General features: G+C 47.8%; 1 protein-coding gene across 1 annotated transcript in view; it reads right to left on the bottom strand.

The window, feature by feature from the left end:
- The window catches only part of MED13 (mediator complex subunit 13), a 1,552,815-nt gene that overhangs the window by 550,249 nt on the left and 979,648 nt on the right, over window positions 1-22,918 (bottom strand). The window contains exon 21 of the mRNA XM_085649419.1: window positions 17,696-17,912. Coding sequence (XP_085505545.1) covers window positions 17,696-17,912 — 217 coding nt within the window. The remainder of the gene's footprint in view (window positions 1-17,695; window positions 17,913-22,918) is intronic.

The raw sequence follows: 22,918 nt of genomic DNA, 5'->3' as shown, positions 1-22,918 counted from the left end.
TGAGAGAACCCGGTATTGGTAATGGTCCTGTCCTACCATGAACTTCAAGAATTTGCTATGCTTTCTGGCGACTGGAATGTGAAAGTATTTGTCTTGTAGGTAGATTGAGCAGAGCCAATCCCCTTGATGTAATTGGGGATAAATTTGTTGTAATGCCATCATCCTGAACTTTTCTCGCCGAATCCACATGTTGGCTGTCTTGAGATCTAGAATGGGTCTGAATTAGTTTATGTCTTTCTTGACAAGGAAGTATCTGGATTCAATGCCTGTTCCTTGCTGCTGAGGAGGAACTGCTTCCACCGCCAACTTCTGTAAAAGGATCCGCTCTCACCTCTTGTTCGCCCTTGCGGTCGAACCTCTTGCTGCCAAGATTCGACAATACCACTACGTACGACAAGGCCCTTCGCTGTCCACTTCCGCATATTTTGATTTCCCTATACGCGGATGACCTCACGCTACATGTCAGGGACCCTCAAATAAATCTCAGCCCGCTGCTTCGCGAATTTGGGAGATTTGGGGGGGGGGGGACTATCCGGGATTCACATAAATTGGTCAAAGTCCCAAATTTTCCCCTCTTACTACATATCGGTCACGGAGTTTGCCCCGGACTTACCCATTGCGTGGTGCCCTGAAGAGGTTAAATATCTAGGCATATACGTCACCGCAAATCGCGACAAGCTAATGCGGCTCAATTACGGTCGTGCTCTGGATGGGATAAGGGACAATGTTACAATCTGGATTGCCCTACCGCTATCCATTGCTGGACGCATATCCCTGATCAAAATGGTAATCTTTCCTAAACTCCTTTACTTATTTCTGAACATACCTTATGATCCGGGGAAAGCATTCTTCATGATGCTTCACACAGTTAATTTGCCTCACCTGGGGTGAAAAACAACCCAGAATACGATGGGATGTCCTCACTAGACCATACTCTCAAGGGGGGGTTCGACATACCAAACTTTGAACTTTACTACACATGTGCACAGGCTCACTACGCCCATTTCTGGTTCCACTCCCCCAGATATATACCTCAGGTGGCCGATGAGCACTGGCTATCCGATCCCATTCCACTGGAGGGCACCATATTTACCGCTACCGCACCACGCACGGACGACCCATCCCCCATCACCAGCACAGTGAAGGCATGGCAAAACATTGTTACTAGAACCCAGGCCCCTATGTTACATTCACCCCTGCTCTCCCTGGCATATCACCCGAAAATGCCCTTCCTTCAGGAAGGAGTCTTTAAGAAAACCCAAGATGAATATTGTATCAAAAGTTGGGGAGATCTTTATTGCACATTCCGCACCTCGCAGCAACTCTCCTCCACACAGCCACCCTCACTCATGGACATTTTTTTATATATCCGATTGCGCCAGAGACTCAAGGAGCATACCCCTACCTACCCTTGGGAGCCCCCGGAGGTTCCCCCTCTGCGCTTATTACACAGGGATGCGGCGTCTTACCTAGTTTCTTCCCTATACCATACTCTGCACACCACTCAGAGCATCACACAGAACACTGCTAGGGACAAATGGTCTACAGAATTGGGGCTGGTTATTACTAATGTACAATGGAAATACTGTTGCACACAGACGGAACAAAGCACGTCCAGTAGCTGTCTTCGCGTTCTACATTATAAATTCCTTCACCGTACATATTATACACCAGCTAAGCTTCATCGCTTTAAATTGTGCGACAATGATAGATGTGACCATTGTGGGGTTGCAGGAGCTGACTTCTTACACCTGGCCTGGGACTGCAGTGCTGTGCAGGAGTATTGGCTCCTGGTATTCGAAGCCCTGGGCCAAATGACATCGCTACATCTTCCGCACACTCCCCTCTTCGGACCCCTTGGTTTTACCAAAGCGCTGGCAGTGGCACACCGGAAATTCGTCTCCTTCAGTCTCCTCCTCACCAAACGACGCATAGCATGTAGGTGGTCGGGGCAGAGCACCTAAATTTAAGGACTGGATCCGAGACATGGTATTCTGGCAGGAACAAATGTACACCTTTGCTGAACTGCCCCCCTAACATCGCGTCCTCGCGACAATTGGGGGCTCCTTATGGCATATCTACTTTCTCATCCCCTTGATGCGCCTGACAACACACAGACTAACAATGTGACGCCTAACTGAACCTCTCTAGGTATATTATAGGATTTCCGTATTCCCGTCCTTCCCCTCCCTCATGGACTCACTTCAACGGCTGAACACTGTGGCTGCATGTGAACTGCAGTTTTCATCATTGTACTGCCTCTGTTTTGCACTGATTCATTGCTCACTGTATCATTCTAGCCTTAATGCCGGCTTCGTTATTTCATTGTATTTGCCTAAACCTGTCCACTCGTCATGACAGTGCCTGTACTTGTTTCTGCCTTTCTTGCTTATGAAAATGCATAAATAAATAATAAAATAAAAATAAAAACTTCTGGAAAAGGATGGTGACCTTCGCTCGTAACAGAGGAAGAGGGTAGGTGCATGGTTTTGTTGGAATGGAAGGTGGAGGACTGATGAACCATAGACAATATCCATTGCGAACAATATTCAGCACCCAGGAGTCTTGTGTTATGTTGGCACTCTACCAGGTAGTGACTTAATGCTCCCCCCCTCCCCCCCACCCCCCCTTCCGGAGTGGGGAACAGAACAGGGGTAAGTAGTGATTCAGATTTTCAGCCCAGAGGCGGTTTTCCCCCTGAGCAGGTTGCTGAGAACATCTCCCTCTAGGCTGTTGTCGTTGGTACGACTGGTCGGGCCATTGGTGCTGTTGTTGAGCACCCCCTTGTTGGCGGCTTAGATACCATGAAGAGTTGCCTCTGTGAGAAGAGAAACGGCGTTGATAAGGCCGAAAAGATTATCTATGTTCTCTGGGACTCTCTAGACTGACTGCCTTGAGAGTTTCCATTTCTGTCTTCATTCTTGACACTTCCACGTTGGTGTGAGCTCTGAAAAGAGTAGTACCCGAAAAAAGGCAGATACATAATTCTTTGCCGAGCCTCTCGTTTGAGAGATGTTAGACACAGACAAGATTGTCGTCTGAGAGCTATCTCGTGGCAGTGTTCATGAGAGGCTAATAATGAAGAATCTGCTGCCGCACTTATTTGATTTGAAACCATTAGACGTTCATTAAGGGATCTCCATGAAGTCTTCCCTTTTTTCTCTGGGAAGATGGTCGATAAACTGATTCATGGACTCCCAAGGAGCCCTGTCATATCTGCCTAGTAAGGCGATGGCGCTAGCTGTTTTCATGGACGTTGCTGCCGCCCCACACATCTTCCAACCCACAGAGTCCAACTTACGACTTTTTGTCCAGAGGGACTGTAGAAGGAGTAGCGGCATGTTTTCCTGCCACTACCACAATCACAGTCAGGTGCCGGGTCAGTGTGGAGGAAAGCTGGATCCTGCTCTGGAGGACAATATTTTTTGTGAAGCCTAGAAGGCACTGCCTTGACTGAGGCTGGAGTGAGTAAGAGCTCTATGGCCGGTTCAAGGGGGCCTGGCACCAGCGGTAACATGGGCCTAGCTATTGATCTCTGTTTCAGGGTCTCAAAAATGACAGATGTTGGAGTTGATAAAGGAATACTTCGTTTTGTAGCTCCCCTCATTAGAACTTCTTGAAAAGGGGGAGACATCATCCACCGGTGAAGTCAGTTAGTGTTGGGGAGTTATGACCAGTAGAGGATCTAGAGCGTGAATGAGGAAGACTACGACGATTATGATGGGATCGTTGAGAAGAAGTCTAATTATCTTGAGAACCGTGACTATGGTGATGGCGCTTAGAATGGTGCGATCTAGACCTTTATCTCCGTGGGGTTATTGGAGCTTGGAGTGGAAGAGACTTTGGTGGAGGTGATGGAGGAGAAGAAGGTGGAGGAGTTGAAGGCGGTGCTGGATGATGCTCAGAGGACAGGGAGTATGTTCTGGAATACTCAGTCAGAAGAGGAGTAAATGCGCCTTCTCTTCTTCCTTGTCTCCTCAAGCCTGGGAAACGTCGCCGATCCTCGATGCCTCGACATCGACTTGCATGTCTTAGAGTATGCCTTGACGTCGATCTGCGCGTATGCCTCCACATCGATCTGCGCGTATGCCTCAACGTCGATCTGCGCGTATGCCTCAACGTCGATCTGCGCGTATGCCTCAACGTCGATCTGCGCGTATGCCTCAACGTCGATCTGCGCGTATGCCTCAACGTCGATCTGCGCGTATGCCTCAACGGGAACCTGGACCGCGACTGTGATCTTATTGGAGTCTTTTACGTCGAACAAGGTCTGTGTGTCGATGAGGCAATGGATGACCTCGATAAACCTGGCCTCAACGCTGAACTTCAGCTCTTGCTTGACATTGTACCTTGAATAGAGGGCAAGCAGTTTGGCACCATACCTCCTCGACGTCAATGTCCTAGACTGGGACCAATGTCGTTTTTGAGCCCCTTTTTTCTTGGCACGCTCGCAGGATCAGTAATAGAGGCCTGTTAGAGGAACTACCCTCTCCATGCCCTGAGGTCTCAACCTTCAGACTGGAAATGCAGACCTTTTACTTCTCTGTGGCATGAAGGCAAATCTTCTCTCGGTCTTTGAAAGTACATCTGGTAAAGTTCCTGCTGTGTTGGCAAGTCTCAGGAACATGGTCTTCTGGAAGACAAATGATACAGACATCATGAGGGTCTGTCTTGGCCTTTTTTCTCCCGCACGTTGGGCACTTGTTAAAGGGAGATGGCATTATCTTGACAAAATGCTTGTAATTTGTCAGAATAATATAGAAACAGGCAGGGAGAGACAAAAGACGTCGAATGAAACAGTAATTAACCAAATTCAATAAAGAATTTTTATGAAAAATTCTATTTTGGTTGACTCAATGCTCCAGGATCTGGTCAGCAGGAGTTGAAAAAACACAGAACTGAAGTAGCTGCCACCTGCGATGCATGATGGGATACCTGTGGTGCCTGGTTCCTTAGAGACAGTGTTCTTTTTTAGACATACGACAGCCTATGAGGCTACTCTGTCCTGCTCCTTTCATCTCTATCATAAAAAGGGATTTGTGAGAGAGATTTATACTAGTTGTGACACAAATTATCTGAAAAATTGTTTATGCTGGCCCCTTTTTTCTCTTCAAGATGAAGAACGTGGCCAGAAGCTGCATAATCTGTCTTTTTCTGGAAGTGTCTTTGCAGATATATATATATATATATATATATATACACACAAGAGATATATTTTTATACAAAACAATTGGCCAGAGTTCAGCCTTTGAATGTGTGAAATCATTTCCTGCCTGAGTATTTAGAACAAATGCTTAAAACTACCCTCTGATAAAGTCTTACTGCTTGCCCACACTACCACAAATAGAGAGCAAGGTATTATCTACTTTAACCTCTGTAAGCCTTTGGGGATCCACTCAACCTTACTTTGGTATAGTATATATACAGAGCCAGCTGTCTACGCATAGTAGGAGGGACTGAGTGTGGCTGTAAGGAATATGCTGCGTACCAGTATGCATCTGTTCTTGGCATGTAGAGCTGCAGAGTCACACACTGAGGATAAGATCGCCATCTGGTGTTGGGCTCGGATGATTGCAGGTTGTTGTTGTCTTCGGAAGAAGCCTTTGGTCACGAGGTTGGTGACTCCTCCCCTGGACAACAGTGCGCATGGGCATCCACTCCATCGTCAGATTGTTTTTTCGCCATGATGGGAAAAGATGGAGTGTATAGGAATGAAAGAAAGGATGTCCATGTGCAATGTCTAAGAAAGACAGATGCTGGAACAGATACAGGTCCCGGGGAGGCGGGCGGGCGTGTGTGACTCTGCAGCTCTACATGCCAAGAACAGATGCATACTGGTAAGTAGCATATTCCGTTCGAGGCATATGAGCTGCAGATCACACACTGAGGATAGATTATACAGCAGTGCTTCCCCTTAGCGGTGGTCGCCTGTATCTGTTGCAGCAGTTTGAAATAAAGTTTTTAGGACAGCCTGGCCCACTGAGGCCTGTTGTTTGGCCTGCACATCAACACAGTAGTGTTTAGTGAAGGTATGCGTGGTAGACCACGTGGCTGCCTTGCAAATGTCTTCTAAGGGAATGTTACCTAAGAAGGCCATAGAAGCCCCTATTTTACGCGTGGAGTGCGCCCTAGGGGGAACTGTAAGTGTACGTTTAGCCTTTTGGTAGCATATTTGGATGCATTTAACTATCCACCGGGCTATACCGGATTTGGAGATGGGATTGCCTTTATGTGGTGGTGCGAAAGCAACAAAGAGTTGTTTTGTCTTTCGAAAAGGTTTTGTCCTATCGATGTAATAAAGCAAGGCTCTTTTGACATCTAAGGTATGTAGGGCCCTTTCAGCTACGGAGTCTGGGTTTGGGAAAAAGACTGGTAGCTCTACTGATTGGTTAAGGTGGAAAGGGGAAATCACTTTTGGAAGAAATTTAGGGTTTGTCCTAAGAACCACTTTGTTACGGTGTAGTTGTAAGAAAGGTTCCTCTAGTGTAAGGGCTTGTATTTCACTTACTCTGCGTAGGGAAGTGATTGCGATAAGGAAAGCTACCTTCCATGTTAGGAATTGTAATTCACATTTGTGCATAGGTTCAAATGGGGGACCCATAAGTCTTGTTAGAACCACATTGAGATTCCACACTGGGGCAGGTGGCAATCTTGGGGGAAGAATTCTTTGGAGACCTTCCATAAACGCTTTGATGGCTGGTACCTTAAAAAGGGACAGGTGTTGCCTATTTTGCAAGTAGGCTGCCAAGGCTGCTAGGTGTAAACGTATAGAGGAATACGCTAGATTGCATCTTTGCAAGTGTAGTAGATAGCAAATGATGTTTTGGATGGAAGCATCCAATGGATGTATGTCATTATTAGTGCAGTAGATGGCAAATCGTTTCCATTTTGCGGCATAACATGCTCTAGTAGTAGGTCGTCTGGCTTCCTTTATGATATTCATACAGTCTGGAGGGAGATTGAGGTATCCGAACTCTAAGACCTCAGGAGCCAGATCGCTAGGTTCAGTGTTTGAGGATCTGGGTGTCTGATTTCTCCATGGTTCTGGGTTAATAGATCCGGGGAGAGGCGTAGCCTTTGATGTGGAACTAAAGATAGTTCCAGAAGTGTGGTGAACCACGGTTGACGTGCCCAAGTGGGAGCTACTAGTATTAGCGTTAGCGACTGTTGTTTCAGTTTGCGTACCACAAATGGAACTAGTGGGAGAGGCGGAAAAGCGTACGCAAATCTGCCTGACCAGTTCATCCATAGGGCATTGCCCTTCAACTGTGGGTGTGGAAACCTGGCGGCGAAGGTTGGGCATTTTGTGTTTTCGGGAGTGGCGAACAGGTCTAGGTCTGGTTGTCCCCATTTTTGGAAGAAGGGGAGTAGAACCTTGGGGTGTAATTCCCATTCGTGGATCTGCTGCGTGTGGCGACTTAGGAGGTCGGCCACTTGATTGTGGATCCCTGGGAGATGTTCTGCTAACAGGTCGATGTTTTGGGGAATTGCCCATCTCCAGATTTGCTGTGCCAGTTGGGACAGTTGGAGAGAATGTGTCCCTCCCTGTTTCTGTATATAATACATTGTCGTCATGTTGTCTGTGCGTATGAGGACAGTTTTGTTCTTTAGGTGTACCTGAAAGGATTTTAGTGCTAGGAACACTGCTAAGAGTTCCAGGTGGTTGATGTGGAGCAGTTTCTGTTGACTGGTCCATCTGCCCTGAGTGGTATGGTGAAGGAGGTGGGCTCCCCACCCTGTGAGAGATGAGTCGGTAGTTAGCACAACTTGTGGAAGAGGCTCTAAGAACAGCCGCCCTTTGGACAGGTTGATGGTGTTCCACCATTTCAGTGAGCGAAGTGAGTGACTGTCCACCAACACCAGATCGGTAAGTTGTCCGTGAGCTTGGTTCCACTGTTGTGCTAGACATTCCTGTAAGGGACGCATTTGAAGTCGTGCGTGTGGGACTATGGAGATGCATGACGCCATCATGCCTAGGAGCTGCATGAACACTCTTGCTGGAAGAGATAGATGAGTTTGAAATTGAGAGATGAGATTTTGTATACTGGCTATCCTGGCAGTGCTGGGATAAGCAATGGCTTTGGATGTATCTATGGTTGCTCCTAGATACTGATGTAAGTGGGAAGGTTGTAGATGGGATTTGGGGTAGTTGATAGTGAATCCCAAATTGTGAAGAGTTTGAATTGTGCGATGAGTGTGGAGAACGCATTTTTGGTGAGTATTGGCTTTTATGAGCCAATCGTCCAGATAGGGGAAGACATGGATCTGTTGTCTTCTGAGGTGCGCCGCCACGACTGCTAAGCACTTGGTGAACACTCTGGGTGCTGTTACTCCGAATGGGAGAACTGTAAATTGATAGTGTTGCCCATCTACCACAAATCGTAGATATTTTCTGTGAGCGGGATGCATCGGGATGTGAAAGTACGCGTCCTTGAGGTCCAATGTGGCAAGGAAGTCTCCCTGTTGTAATAGTGGGAGGACTTGTTGGAGGGTGGTCATATGAAAATGATCCGAATGTATATACTGGTTTAGTAGTCTGAGATCCAGTATGGGCCTTAATGTTTTGTCCTTTTTGGGAATGAGGAAGTATAGAGAATACACCCCTGTTCCCTGATGTTGAAGAGGGACTGGTTCTATCGCATGTTTTTGTAACAGGGATTGAACTTCTTGTTTGAGGAGAGAGAGATGATGTGAGGACATTGGACGTTGTTTGGGTGGTATGTTTGGGGGGGATTGTATGAGTTCGAGGCAGTAGCCCGGCTGGATAATTTGTCTTACCCATCTGTCTGTGGTGATGGAAGTCCAGACAGGTAGGAATTGTTGGAGCCGCCCCCCGACCGGAGTGGAATGGTCTGGGGGGAGTGGTGGCAAGTCACTGTTTGGTGGCTGGGGAGGTGCGGGTGTTGTTGTTGCCCCGCCCTCGACCTTTGTTATTGTTTCCCCTATAACCTCCTCGGAAATATCCTCTGTTAGGGGATGTTTGTCCAGAATTTTTAAAGGTGGACGTGGTCTCAGTTGCCGTGTTTTTGGAGCCTCCTCTATAAAAGGAGCGACGAAAGGAACCCCGGGTTTGAGGAGACTGCAGTGCTCCCATAGACTTGGCAGTCTCATTATCCTTCTTCATTTTTTCTAATGCAGTGAACACTGCAGGGCCAAATAGCTGCTCTTGGTTGAAAGGTTGAGCTAGAATTGCGGTTTGAACCTCCGGTTTAAAACCGGAAATACGGAGCCAGGCATGTCGTCTGAGTGAGACGCTAGTATTGACCGCCCGAGAAGCAGTGTCTGCTGCATCTAAGGCGCATTTAATGGAGGCATTAGATATTAACTTGCCTTCTTGAATGAGGTCAGTGGCCTGGGATTTAAAGGGTTCAGGCAGATGTTGCAGAAGGTCCTCAAGTTGGTCATAATGCGCCCTATCATACCGGGCTAACAGGGCCTGGGTATTGGCAATACGCCAGTGGTTCACCGCCTGTGCGGCGACTAGTTTGCCTGAGGCCTCTAAAAGCTTAGACTCCTTGTCCGGGGGAGGCGTTTCTCCAGTTGTCTGTGAGTTAACGCGCTTCCTGGCATTTGATACGACCAAGGAGTCTAAAGGGAGCTGGGCTTTAATGTATGCAGGGTCCTGCGGGGCTGGTCGGTACTTTTTTTCGATGCGTGGGTTGAGAACCCTAGCTCGAACAGGGTCTTTATAGACCTCAGTGGCATGCTTTATAACCCCTTTAATCATGGGCAGTATGTGAACAGTTTTTTGTGACTGCTCAAAAGTATCGAGGAGAAAGTCCTCTTCAAGGGGGTCCGTGTGCATTGTGACGCCATGGAATGTTGCTGCCCTATTTATTAGTTGGCCAAACCCCAAATGGTCATCAGGAGGGGAGGGCTTGGAGGGGTAGGTAGTGGGGTCAGGCATGTCAGGAATTGGATAAGACCAGTCATCTACTGGTGCTGTGTCTGGAAATGTAAAAGGGTCGTTTGGATCAACAGGATCATTAAATAAATCAGGGTCCGCCCCACCCCCTAAGTCATCATTATCATCCTGTGGAGGAGGTGAATGATAGGGAGATGGTAAAGGAGAAGGAGGAGGAGGAGGGGGGGGGGACGGGTTAGGAGGTAATACAGGAGAGGAAGGACGAAGTGGTGAAGTAGCACAGTCCTGTTTCCGTATGGGAGCTGGAGGTGGTGTGATGTCCAGTTTCCGTTTCTTGTATGGGACGGCAGTCACATGTCCAGTTTCGGGATTGATGTAGATCCGCTTTTGAGTAGGATCTGGGCGAAAAAGTTCATCCGGCTCCGAAGGTGGTGGCGGTGATGGCCGTTTCGGGTCTTTATGAACTTTTTTCGGTGTGGACGTAGTTTTCGGTGCCGATGGAGTTTTCGGTGCCGATGGAGTTTTCGGTGCCGAGGGACTTTTAGGCATCGATGTCGAAGAACGTTTCGGCGCCGGTGGAGACTTCGGTGCCGAGGAACGTTTCGGTGCCGAAGGAGATTTCGGTCTTGAAGCCTGTTTTGGTGCCGACAGTGGTTTTTTCGGTGCCGAAGGTGTTATAGGTACAATCACATGAGGTTTGCTCGAGCCCGAGCCACCTACAGGCTTAGATGTCTTCGGAGCCGGGCCCGAGGGCGGGGCTTCTGAAGAGGATTTCCGGTCGCGACTGGGCCCAGCTGGCGGAGTCTTGACCAATGTCTTTTTGGATGGGGCAGGGGCAGGGGGGGGGTGGGGGGGGGGGGGTGGTACTCACACGCTGCCCTGGAGTGATGAGGTCATCGGAATCGTCGGCCTCGGACACGATCTCGAGATCTTCGGTGTCATCTTCAGGAACATCCTGAGCAAAGATGTCCTCCGGTTCTGGAGCTGGTTTGGCCATAATATGGCGTCGAGCTCTTCGGTCCCGGAGGGTCTTCTTGGAACGGAAAGCGGCACAAGCTGGACAGGTCGATTCGTTGTGTTCCGGCGACAGGCAGAGGTTACAAACCTCGTGGTGGTCACTGTGGGGGAACTTCGCTCCACACTGGGGGCATTTTTTAAAGGGTGTCCTGTCCATCAGCCGCTTCCGGAACCGGTCCGAGTTGATTTCGATGTCGATGGAATGAAGATTGAAGAGTTAAATCGATTGCTGGAAGTTTTCTGCTGGAGCGGAAAAAGTTCATCCGAACCCAATGGCGGAAAAAAACAATCTGACGATGGAGTGGATGCCCATGCGCACTGTTGTCCAGGGGAGGAGTCACCAACCTCGTGACCAAAGGCTTCTTCCGAAGAAAACAACAACCTGCAATCATCCGAGCCCAACACCAGATGGCGATCTTATCCTCAGTGTGTGATCTGCAGCTCATATGCCTCGAACATACTCTTTCCTTCTTCTAAGTATCTTTCAATCACCAGGATAGAAAACAGATTACCGTCATCAGTTCATGAGTATGCCACTAATGCTGATAAATGAACACAATCAAGCATATGCCAATTTAGAGAGTTGACCAATGTTGGACTCATTTGTTAAGAGTTCCTTAATGTGCAGTGAACAGCAATTGACAAACCTACCCACTTTGCTGCATAAACTTAAAAGTAGTTGGCCTTATGACTTCTCTAGTACCATTTAAACAATTGGTTGTTGCATTTAATTCCATGACTGCAGAAGCCATGCTGCTAGATCGACTGGTTCTTGTAATTTTTTAATTCCACAAGCTTTTGACAATCATGAGGTCATTTTTTTTTTGAAGGGCAGGGGGTGTTCTCACATATAAACATAGGTAATAAATAAGAACATTTTATCACAGAAAATACCACCACCGAGATTGAGATCAGTTTGGACATATGGTAGGCATTCTAGTATCACAGTGCACAATCAACCAAAATCAGTCCACCAGCTGGCCAAGGTCACTGTACAATGTGAAGCACGAGACCTTCTACAATTCTCCACAGTACTTAATGTGCAATATGTATGTAACTCCCCGAAGTATTAATTATTCATGCCATCCTTGGCTGTCAGCCTATTAGGTTGAAGTACTTGTAATGTCAGGACAGGCTATGTAGCATTTACTAGAAATGTTTGTAGCAGGGTCCATATGTCTATGGGCCTGTTGGCCAGAGGAGTAGTACAGTGGTCTATCTACATTTACTATGATCCCCAAAATAACCCTTTCTAGATGCTCCCCTACTCTATCCCACCTTGCATCATCGGACACCTCTTTTACTATACCGATCCCCCAAAACATGCATTTCTAAACTCTTCCCTCTGACTCTTCCACTCCACATCCCTTTTTACTCATCCCAAGCCTCCTCCTACTGCTATTACTTCCAAAACAAAATAACAAAAAGTCTAAATCCTTCACTCTTCTATCCCTCCACTATCCTTTTCAATCAAAAGAACAGACTAACATGTACACTTTTCAAATTTCACATTTCACTATACTAATTTACCACTAATCCTTTATGGGTTACAGAGAAGCGTGCTATTTGCCGAAAATACGCTTCAACACATCAGGGGTAACAAGCACTATATAAATGCAAGCCTTTTTCCCTCTTCTATTCCTCCGCTACCGTTCTCTAGCCAAATGACGGACTAACATATCCACCACTCAAATTACTTTCATATTACTATACTAACTCAACACGAATCCTTTGTGTGTTCCGGAGTAGCGCACTACTCGCCGAAAAAGCGCTTCGACGCCACATCAGGGGTAGTAAGCGCTATATAAATGCAATTACAATACATTTGTTCACTGCAATAGATTAGATCTACCAGCCAGGCCTTGACCATCAGGGATCGGCCCTGTCCCTATACATGCCACATGGCGCTGGCCCAGCAGAAGGGCCACTCAGGGAGCCTCCCGACATGCTGGGGAAGGTCCCTTGTGAATTCCTGTGGTACTAGCATGAGGAGCAGAAGAATAATTAGGTCGTGGCAAGGTGGAGACATGGGAAGAGATCTCAAGAAAGCATTTTTTTTTTCAGGGCCAATCCAGGCTAGATGAACTAAGTGCGCTAATGCGGCTGAAATCCTCTGCGATACAATTTTTTAGTTGAGCTAAACAGTTCTGAGTAGTACGGACCAGCGGTCTCTTCCTCTATAACCACATGCACCATAAAGGAGGGAGGATCTAACCAGTAAAATGCAAATTGTGTTAAATTACAACATAGTTTAAAATCTGGTGCACAAAGCCTGCCTGATCATACGACAGTATAAGAACCTCACATCTAACACTGGGTCAGACATTGGGATATTATAAGATAACAGATTTTTAACAAAGCTAACCTGTCCACAAATTATAGCATAATAAGTAAACAAGGACAAACCCTTGACACAGCCAGGATTATCATAACATACAAACTGATAACACAGGACTCCTAATGGCTATACCATTTTGACCAAGCTCTGGTATTGCAGCACATGCATTTCCATCATGAGTTAAACGATTTACATTTTTCCTCTTTTCTTCTGGTAAAGATATACTTGTCTCTTCAAATCCAAAAGTGCTTACAATCATTGAGAGTGCATATGGAGCTGTGCTCAGAAATAGGAGATAAACACAGAATTACATAAAAGCATCATTGCACTAGAGGTGGATGCATTTACTTTAAAAACATGGAATCCTGTCAGAAAAGCCAGAGGTTTTCCATGTATAAATCAAAATGTAACCAAGGGTATAGTGTTGGTGTTTCAACCCACTTAGGATTTGGTGAGTATAGGCAAGTGGATTATTATGTGGTGCGGTTGTGAGACTATGAAATGTAATAATGTCACAATCTCAATCAGGTCCAGTAAGGTTTTTTTCATAAAATCTTAGCTAAGTCCATGGTAGCTGTAGCACTGAACAGTCCGGCTTGTCAAAGGAACAAGTGCACAGCATTTAGAGGTAACCAAAACAGTTAATATGTTTATAAAATTGGTGTCTTTATTTCTTTTAATTTAGACAATAAAATGACAAACATCTATCAAGGGGACCAGAGAGACGATTTTTCAAAGACCAGTAAAAATCTTTAATGGTTGGAATGCAATAAATTGCTGCAAGTGGTTAGCAGCCAATGGGCTAAAACACCTGTTAGCAGGGCCCAATCACAGGTACTACGCCGGTCCAGGGGGACAGATTACCAGTCTTAGCGCCCTCAGTGTTCTTTTCTCCTTTGAAGCGGTCCAGCCAAGAAGTGGTCCTGATGTTGGATAAAGAAAGGGCGCTGAGAGATGGAGTACATTTTTCTGGCCCCACCTCCGAGGTCCATGAACTTCAGGGGTCGTCTCCAGCCTAAGGACTTTGTCCAAGTTGCATGAGGGGGGGGGGGGGGGGGGGGCGAGGGGGGGGGGAGGGAGGGAGGTGGGGGGAGGGGGTCCAGTACAGGTCCAGTTGCCACTGGTCAACTGGCCTCCTGGTAAAGCCGGTTCAGTGGTTGCTTACAGGTACAGATCAGGACTCTGTTGCCCAGCAGGCATTTCATCCAGCGGCAGGCAGGTATTCCTGGCAACAGAGCTTTTGACAGGTGCATGTTCATTTAACTTTTTTTGCCCTTGAAGCTTAATAGGAGGTTAGCCACTTAGGCCTTGGAATCACTTCTTCCATCCTGGCGTAAGTGAAGCGTTTTTCCACAAGTGGGCACAACCCTCTTTGCAGGTCCCTTAGGTGCACCAGGGGTAGTCTATTCTTTGATGTAGCCTTTTTGCTGAGTCTGGGAAGCAGCTGGGCAGTTCTATCTTCTTCCACTCCAGTAGTTATCTGTGGTCTGAGATGCCACTTATGCCATTTTGTTTGTGGGAGGGGAGAACTTACTAGCCAATGGGGCAACAGTTTTTACAAGGCTACCCTTCCTATCCTGCGGGTTTGTCAACCAAACAAACCCACGATACCTCACTCTACCTTGGAACAAAAATGGCATGACCCTTCTTCCCCTATGAGGAGCCCGGAGGACACTCCTGAGCCACTACTCTGGGGAAACTGGTTTTGCAACTGGTTTGTCCTCTCTGAAGGGGATGCAAGCAGGTCTGTCTACACAAAAGAGGGCAGAAGAAGCTGGGCCATCTGTGGTTATTGAACAGTAGTCATCCTGCTTGCTGGAGGTCACACCTCCTTTCAGCAATTCTTTGTATCCTTTTCCTGGGAGCACTTTAAACTTTCTAGCAGTGGGGTAGCAGGTTGTTTTGAGTGAAAAGTGCGCTATAGATAGAAAAGAAAGGCTAGCAAAGGTTTTAGCAACAAAGTGGTGACATTCTAATGTCACAATCCTATTAAATGTTACCTTAAATCCGATCTCAGCAATGAGTCCGGTTTAATGCAACGTTTAATTTGATAACTGGGAATATCATCTTTGGTGGTTACGAATGGAAGTTAGATCTTAGCATAGTGGCTAGTAAAACTCCATGTTAGCCAATGGGACCAACAGCCTTGCTAAACTGAAAATGGCAATTTTGTGTTTCCACTGATAGGGCATGTTAAGCACAAAACAACTTGCCCTTCGTTCTATTATTATGCACCCTGTTCCGTGGGCTACCAAGACCTTCCCTATAGTGGCTGGCAATACTAAAAAGGAAGGATTTGACTTGGCAAAACTGTTTATATTGCAATGTCGAGTTGGCAGGTTTAAAGCAGCCCAACTAGGCAGCAGTGGCAAGACTAGCGTCCAGTTTTCACCTTGTCACCCTAGTGGTGGCACAATTAAGTGCTGCAGTCCACTAGTGGCATTTAACTCTCTATCCCTAGGTACTTCTTGTACCATATTCTAGGGACTTATAAGTTACATGAGCCTATTACTCCCTGTGGCCAGGGTAGCTATTTTAAAGCATGCTGACACTGGTGAAAATGAGTTCCTCAGCTACATGACTGCTTCACTGAAAATAGGGATGTTTAGTAACAAACATCTCGTATTGGTAAACCCACACTAATGCTAGTGTTTGATATACCAATATATGTACCCAGGGGCACCTCAGAGGAGTCCCCTGAAATTCTACAAGTCTCTGGTGTTCTTGCTAACTGGTTTGACTGCCTGCCACCCATGACGCTGTTCTGACCTCCTAGGGTGAAAGCCTTTGCTCTCAGGAGGCCCAGAACAAAACCTGCCGACAAGAGGGTGTAACACAGGATGATCTGCCGATTAGCCTCCTAAGGCCAGCAAGCATCAAAGCTTCTGCTGCCTTTGGAATATAAATCTGGCCTCCCTCAGAGAGGAAGCCTGCCCGCTCTAGAGCCCTCTGGGCACCTTAGCACGCTTTAAAAAATAGGCAGTCAGGTAGGAGTGCCACCTCAAGGATAGTAACACCTTTAAGGTGGGCTACTCTCTGGTGGACATGATTTTTCATAAGTAGCCATCTTTATGATGGCATACTTAGGAATTTTGGGACATGGTCATGCACACTTCCCACTGGAAGTGCTCATATAGGGGGTGTAGTGACCTACATTCCCCTAATGCCCCTAAATTCAGTGTCTAGGGGAGACGCTGGAACCGGAGAAGGCAATCCTGATGACACAAGAAGAAAGACGACACGAAGAGCCACAAAAGTAGAGAGGAGAGAAGCAGCAGCTGACCTGGTACCAGTCCCATCAGCCTGTCTGAATCCCTTGTCAAAAACTGTGTCAAAGTCGACTAGTCCAGCAGCTGTGGACTCCAAAAACTTGGGAGGACTGCCTGTCTGCGATAAAGAACCAAGACTTCTCGTGGGACACGGGATCTGTTCCCTGTATCCTGCAGCAACTGCAAAAGAAAGGACTCCTGAACTGCCAAAACCCAAGACCTGAAGCCACCGCTGCACCCGTTGCTCCAAGGCCATGCAAAAGTGGATCAATGGTGTCATCAAGGTCCAAAATAAATGTTCCCTTTGGAAAGATCTACAGGAGACGATTTACGCTAGGTATGCAACCGTATTCAACACAATTATCACTCCACTCAGGAGGTCTAAAACACATATATACACAAATAAATATATATTAAAAAAAATTATGAACAAAAGAATGCACAGATTTTAAATCCGCACAGACAATATATTTTTGAAACTTTAAAAACACATTGGTTCCTAAATGAAATTCTTCATGTATCTAAAAATGAGAATTCATCAAGACAATCAAATTTGTTTTACAAATGTTAATTTGGACACAATATAGGCAGCACAAAGCATGGGTATAAATTCCCTGTCTAGGACTAACTGCTGGCTTTGCCAAATTTAACACAAAGACAAGCGTTTTCTTAGTGTTAGCAGTTAGTCCTAGACAGGGAATTTATACCCCAAGATATTGATAACTACTATAGTTCAGGGATGTGCCCTGTGCACCTGTCCCAAATATGTCCAAAAGATGCACATCATTCAAAGAACTGAACACCCTATGCTTTGAGATATGTAATTCTTGGTTATCTTAGTGGTGCCAGGGAAAGGCGGGATACATTTAAATGCACATACCTGAGAACAAGGGAATCCTGTAGCTAATAAACTGCTGAAGAGGACCAGGGAATCCCAACCACTTCTTCAACTAGTGATAACTTTTGAATCGAAAGGGAACTATTATTTAATTCATTAACACCTTGGGACAAAGAATGTAGGGAAAACTAGGAAGAAAAAACCACCGTGGTAGACATTGGAAATTAAAACATAAGAAGTATCAAGCATCCTCTCTGTACCATTCCTGGTAAACTACCAGGGGAGGGTATGTGGTTAAAATACAGAGTAGTTCTGATATGCAATAACAAATGAGGTTAAAAAACAGGAAAATTGTCAGTAATACATACCTGCACAGAAACTGTATTCCTGATGTTTGGTGGAAGAATCTGCACCATCTCTAGAAAGCAGCGGAGAAGTCCTAGTGTCCACACACTCGTGCTGGAGTTCTCTTCTTTATTTTCATATGAAAAAGGATCAATAATGTACACTACAATTGCAGGGGGGTAAGTGACTGCATGTGAATCTCCGTCAGTGGGTACTCCTACTTTATCTCGATCCATAGTGCTGAAAAAGAAAATTCAGGTTACACTAGCATAGCACAGTCAGATTTAAAAAAATACCATGCAGTAATGTTTTGAAAACAGTTTGTGTTGGCTACTATTAACATTATCTAGTCAGGACAGGTCATGCACTATCAGAGCCTAAACTCAGTTGAAGCTGGAAGATGAGGGGAGAAGAAGAAAAATCTAAATATATGGTGGCAGAGAAAAAGACCACCACACCAGCTAGTCTAAGGTGCCAGAGTGAGCTGAGCATCTATGACGGCAACTATGTTTACCATTATTAGTGATTTCGTGAAAGGTGAGTAGAGAAAGCTGGATATCTCAAGCTGAGAGTGAGACCCTCAAGACCATTATTTATCCAGGGTTCATTTTAGGATAACCAATTCAACTGCTGAAATACAAATTAGTAAAGTTCATAGTGCGTAGAAGAGAAATTTCAACATGATGTGCTCATCAATTAAACAAAAATGGAAATGAAGCCAAATGTGGATCTAGCTGACCAGATGAACCCAAAGAGAAGGGAGAAGGAACACAGGACTGTCTTACCCCAAAAGCGACTACTTTTGGTGAGGAGTCATCAACTATATCTGGCCTGTCAGAAAATAATAAATGCAAGCAAATGCAGCGACTCCCCCACCAATTGCAATGACGGAGAGACAGTTTAAGAGCAAGGTGGGTCCATGGGACTTAATGAAGTAGATGGCGTGCCTTAAGATCATGTAACGGACAATAATAACAGTGCCAAGAGGTTGTTCAACTGTGCTTCCTGAACTGTGCTGCTTAAAGGGGATATTTGTGCTTAGGAAAAGGCTTCAACTGGGCACTCACGACCTTCACCAACACTCCCTCAGGACAGTCAAAGTTTGAAATGACTACTGTTAAATTAGAAATTACTGTAAGAAATGCCAATACTGACACGATTCATTCAACGCAAAAATGATTACACAACTCAATTGATATGATTTCCCAAAGTTTTTTTTGTTTAATTTCTAGATTTTAATCTTTTTCTCAATTACATTAAAATTGATGGAACACCAATTTTTTGTTTTGGTACACAGAAAGCTTAAATAATGTACACTGAAATCACACACAAATTATTGGATGACATGCAAAATATTTTGAAAGATGCATTACAAAACTCCGGAAAAACAAAACATGACAAATAACATTCAAGACAAATATGGCTCAGGTTCTTTACATGTTTCCAGTTTAGTCCAAAGCTAATACCCCTGACGTACGAGTTACTTACCTTCGGTAACGATGTATCTGGTAGAGACGATTCTAGCCGCAGGTTCCTTCACATAGAATTATCCCCAGGCGTGAGACTGGATCCGAAAAACTTTCTTGCCCAGCATCCCTGCGCGCCGGGACAGACCATGCGACTCCGCCCAGGTGTCGTCCGCTTACGTGACATCAGGGAGATCTCATAAGTCCCACACCGGGGCGCATACGTCAGTTTTGTTCAGAGAGTTTTTCCGCACCACAACGCGGAGCCAGCACACAAAACTGAGAGTATAGGAACAGTGTGCGAAAAAGTAGAAAAAGGAATGGTGAGGAACACCGCCATAAAGAGCAGCGCCTGGCACTGCAGTACCCAAAGGCAGGGAAAGAATAAAGAACAGAGCAGCAACCCTGCTAGTACAGAGACAGCTCCCCCCCCCCCCCCCCCACCGGAGATAAGGGACATATGTAAAAATTTCATTAAGACATGCAACACATCTACAACCCCAACCAAAGACAAGGAAGGGGAACCAGTCGGGGACACATGGAACGACAAAACTCCCAGACATCCCCATCACAGAGTGTGACAACACCCATAGGGAACAGGGGCAGAGGCACAGCCAAAAAAAGCCAATCTCAAGGATCGCAAAGAGCCAGAAGTACCAACAAACCTATCCTCCCATGTGACAACGGGGAGGAAAAAGGGGACAGCCGGACAGAGAGAGGGAAAGAATGTACTCATAGAAGACAGCCACCCACAGGGAAGTACAAAAGACCAAATCACAAGCCCTCGCAGAAAGGGGAGGAAGGGTGGGCCGTGAAGGAATCTGCTGCTAGAATCGTCTCTACCAGATACATCGTTACCGAAGGTAAGTAACTCGTACATCTGATAGAGACTACTAGCCGCAGATCCCTTCACATAGAATAGATACCCTAGCCATACCCAAAGGGAAGGAGGGTCTGTGAGAGGACCCCACCCACCTGGGCATAACAGAGGCCCGCACGGGGGACGAATTCGAAAACAGGACGAGGATCCCCAGGCAAAGGGAAAAGAAGAGATGAAGATGATAGCTTGTCCTCACTCAGCAGAGGAAACAAGGCAAGGCGCAAAGAGGCCAAACACCCCACGCCCATGTGAGGCAACAAAACCTCCGCCCAAGACAAGGAAAGGAGCACCGAAGGAGAAGAGCAACCTAGAGACTCCAATGAGAAGAGGCAGAGCAAAGGCAATCCCAGACAGGATGACACCAGCAGCAAGAAGCAGGCGGAAGCTGAAAAGTGGAACTCAAGGTCACAAAGGAAGAATCTTCCAATGCCCCGCAGGGACAAACTGGGCCCGCAAGAGGGTCCAGAAGTAAGGAACCATCCCCCCCACAGGGAGAAGAGGTAGAACCGAGTGCAAGGCCCACTGGAAGCAGCAGAGAAGGCAGGATGACAGTCCCACTAAAGCCTCAAGAAGGCACAACGGTGCAGAAAGAACAAGCTCCTCCAGATGCCAGGGACACCACAGAACGAACCACTCAAAGCAAAAAGGCGAAGAAAGTTGCATCCCCAACATACCATAACACCACAAAGAGCAGAAGCCCGCAGGCGACCACAACTCCCCAGCACATACCAGGGCTATATAACATCCAACCCTTCCCCACACAGGGCATGTCATATCCCAAGACATGGGAACCTCTTAGGAGGAAACCTCCGCAGCAGAGGACAACAACAAAGACCTGCGGCAAAAAAAAATGCACAAGGCCTATCAAGTAGCCAGAGGGGAAACGCAAAAGGCCCAATCTCAGGCCCAGCATGGTGTAAAAAACCCAAAGGAACAAAAGCACAGTCAAAAAGGGGCTGGCCAGCAGCCAACAGAACCACAACCTCAGCCAGACAACCGGGGCGACGCGCCCCAATGGAAGAACAGCTCCAAGAACCAGATCAACACGCAGGTCACTGAGAAGGAGGGGGAGGAGGGGGAGGAGGAGGTGGAGGACGAAGCCCCGCCAAGAACCTCTGGATGACTGAGTCCGCAGGGGCATGGAACAAAAGAGCACCATTGAAGGGAAGGTCCACCAGCCATTCTTGAACATTCTCCAGGAACACACTGTCCCGAAGCCAGGCATGGTGACGAAGGGCAACCGAAGAAGCCATGGCACGGCCCAGCACCTGTGAGATGTCCAGAGCGGAGTGAAGGATAAACACCGCCAGCTCCCTACCATCCAAGACATGGTGTCTCAAATCCACACAGGCACCCTCCTGAGAAGCAGCAGACATAAGGGACTTCGCCGAGTCCCACAAGCATGAAGTGGCCCTCGCCAAAACACACAGTGTGTTAAGGGCCCGCAGAGCCGCACTGGTTGAGGCAAACATATTGCGCCCCTAGGAGTCCGGCCAGCGGGCCTCCCATGACGGGGGAGACAACAGCAGCGGCAAAGCAGGAAAGGCAGACTGCAAAAGGGGGTCTGTGGTCGAAGGGTGAAGAGAAGGGCACACCGGATCACGCGGTGCCGAATGGTGGCGGTGCAGAAGGTGCTGGGGCACCGGGTCCCCCATGGCGGGACGGCCACAAGTCCCCAAGAGAGAAGAGTAGAGTGAACCCTCGAAGGGAAGCAACAGTTCCCTACCACCAGAGCCCTGATGGAGAACCTCCAGAAGATGATCTGCGGGGAAATGGGTAGCTGGATCAAACATGCTCAACATTCCCACAGCCGTGGAAACAGCGTGGGCGAAAGCCGCACCCGCCTCCGTAGGGCCTCACGGAGGGGAAAGCAGTTCCTCGTTAGGTGACGGGTGCAAGCTAAGGCAGCCATGCCCCAAGCCAACCGGGGGAAGGAAGGGCCAAGGACGAAAGGAAGGAAGAGGGACCTTGCGGCTCCTCCGGCGAAGACCGCGGACGTGGAGACGGCGAGGAGCCGTCTTTAGACGATGTCGGGGAAAAAGCCACGACACGGCAGCCAATCTCCGGCGAGGATGACACCAGCAACCGCAGAACCTCTGGAGAAGAAGCGGCGTCCGAAGAAGAGTCAACGACCCGACTTTGGCCCGGCACCGAGGAGTCCGTAACCTGAGGCAGGACACCAGAGGAGATGCCAGGGCGACCTCCGACAGCACACAGTGCAGGAGACTGGAGCTGGACTGGAGCCGGGGTGGCGAAGGGGCGGCGTCGGAACGGCGCCGACCGGACTCCGATGAGGCAACCGCCTGCGCGGAAGGACGAGAAGGGCCCGGGGAGGGACGAGGAGACCCCCCACCAGCCGCCTCTCGTGACCGGTCGAGACGGGCCCTCCGCTGACGCCTATGGCGCCAGGGCCAGCAGCTGCCGGCGCTGCAGCGGCATCGCCTCGGACAAGGCTGCCGCCTGTCCCAAGGACCGAGAGGGGCTTGGGCGAGAAGGGCCCTCCGCCGACCACTGCACCGCCACCAGGGCCAGCAGCCGTCGGCGCGGCGTCACCTCGGCCTAGGACAAGGACGCCGCCCTTCCCGAGAGGGGCTCGGGGGTGCGACCCGAGCCCCGGCGACCTCCCGTGACACCACAGGGACTCCCGCAGGAGTTTGCGGCAAAGCAGAGGCGCCGTGGTCCGAAGGAGGGACCCCCAAAGGGCCGCACCCCAACAGCACCACATCCTCCGAGCCTGGATCCGAACCAGTCTGTGCCGGGGCTGGAGCCGCCGCCGGCACAGCGGAGAGCTCCGCACACTGCAAGGGATCCGCTGACATCCCAGGAAGGGAAGGAGGAGGAGGAGGCGGAAGAGGAAGAGGAAGAGGAGAAGCCAGCGAAGCCTGCGAAGCCTGCAAAGC

The sequence above is a fragment of the Triturus cristatus genome, chromosome 3_2 (assembly GCF_964204655.1).
Source record: "Triturus cristatus chromosome 3_2, aTriCri1.1, whole genome shotgun sequence".
NCBI classification, from domain to species: Eukaryota; Metazoa; Chordata; class Amphibia; order Caudata; family Salamandridae; genus Triturus; species Triturus cristatus.
Note: the sequence above shows the minus strand (reverse complement) of the source record. Positions and strands in the feature narration are given on the sequence as shown.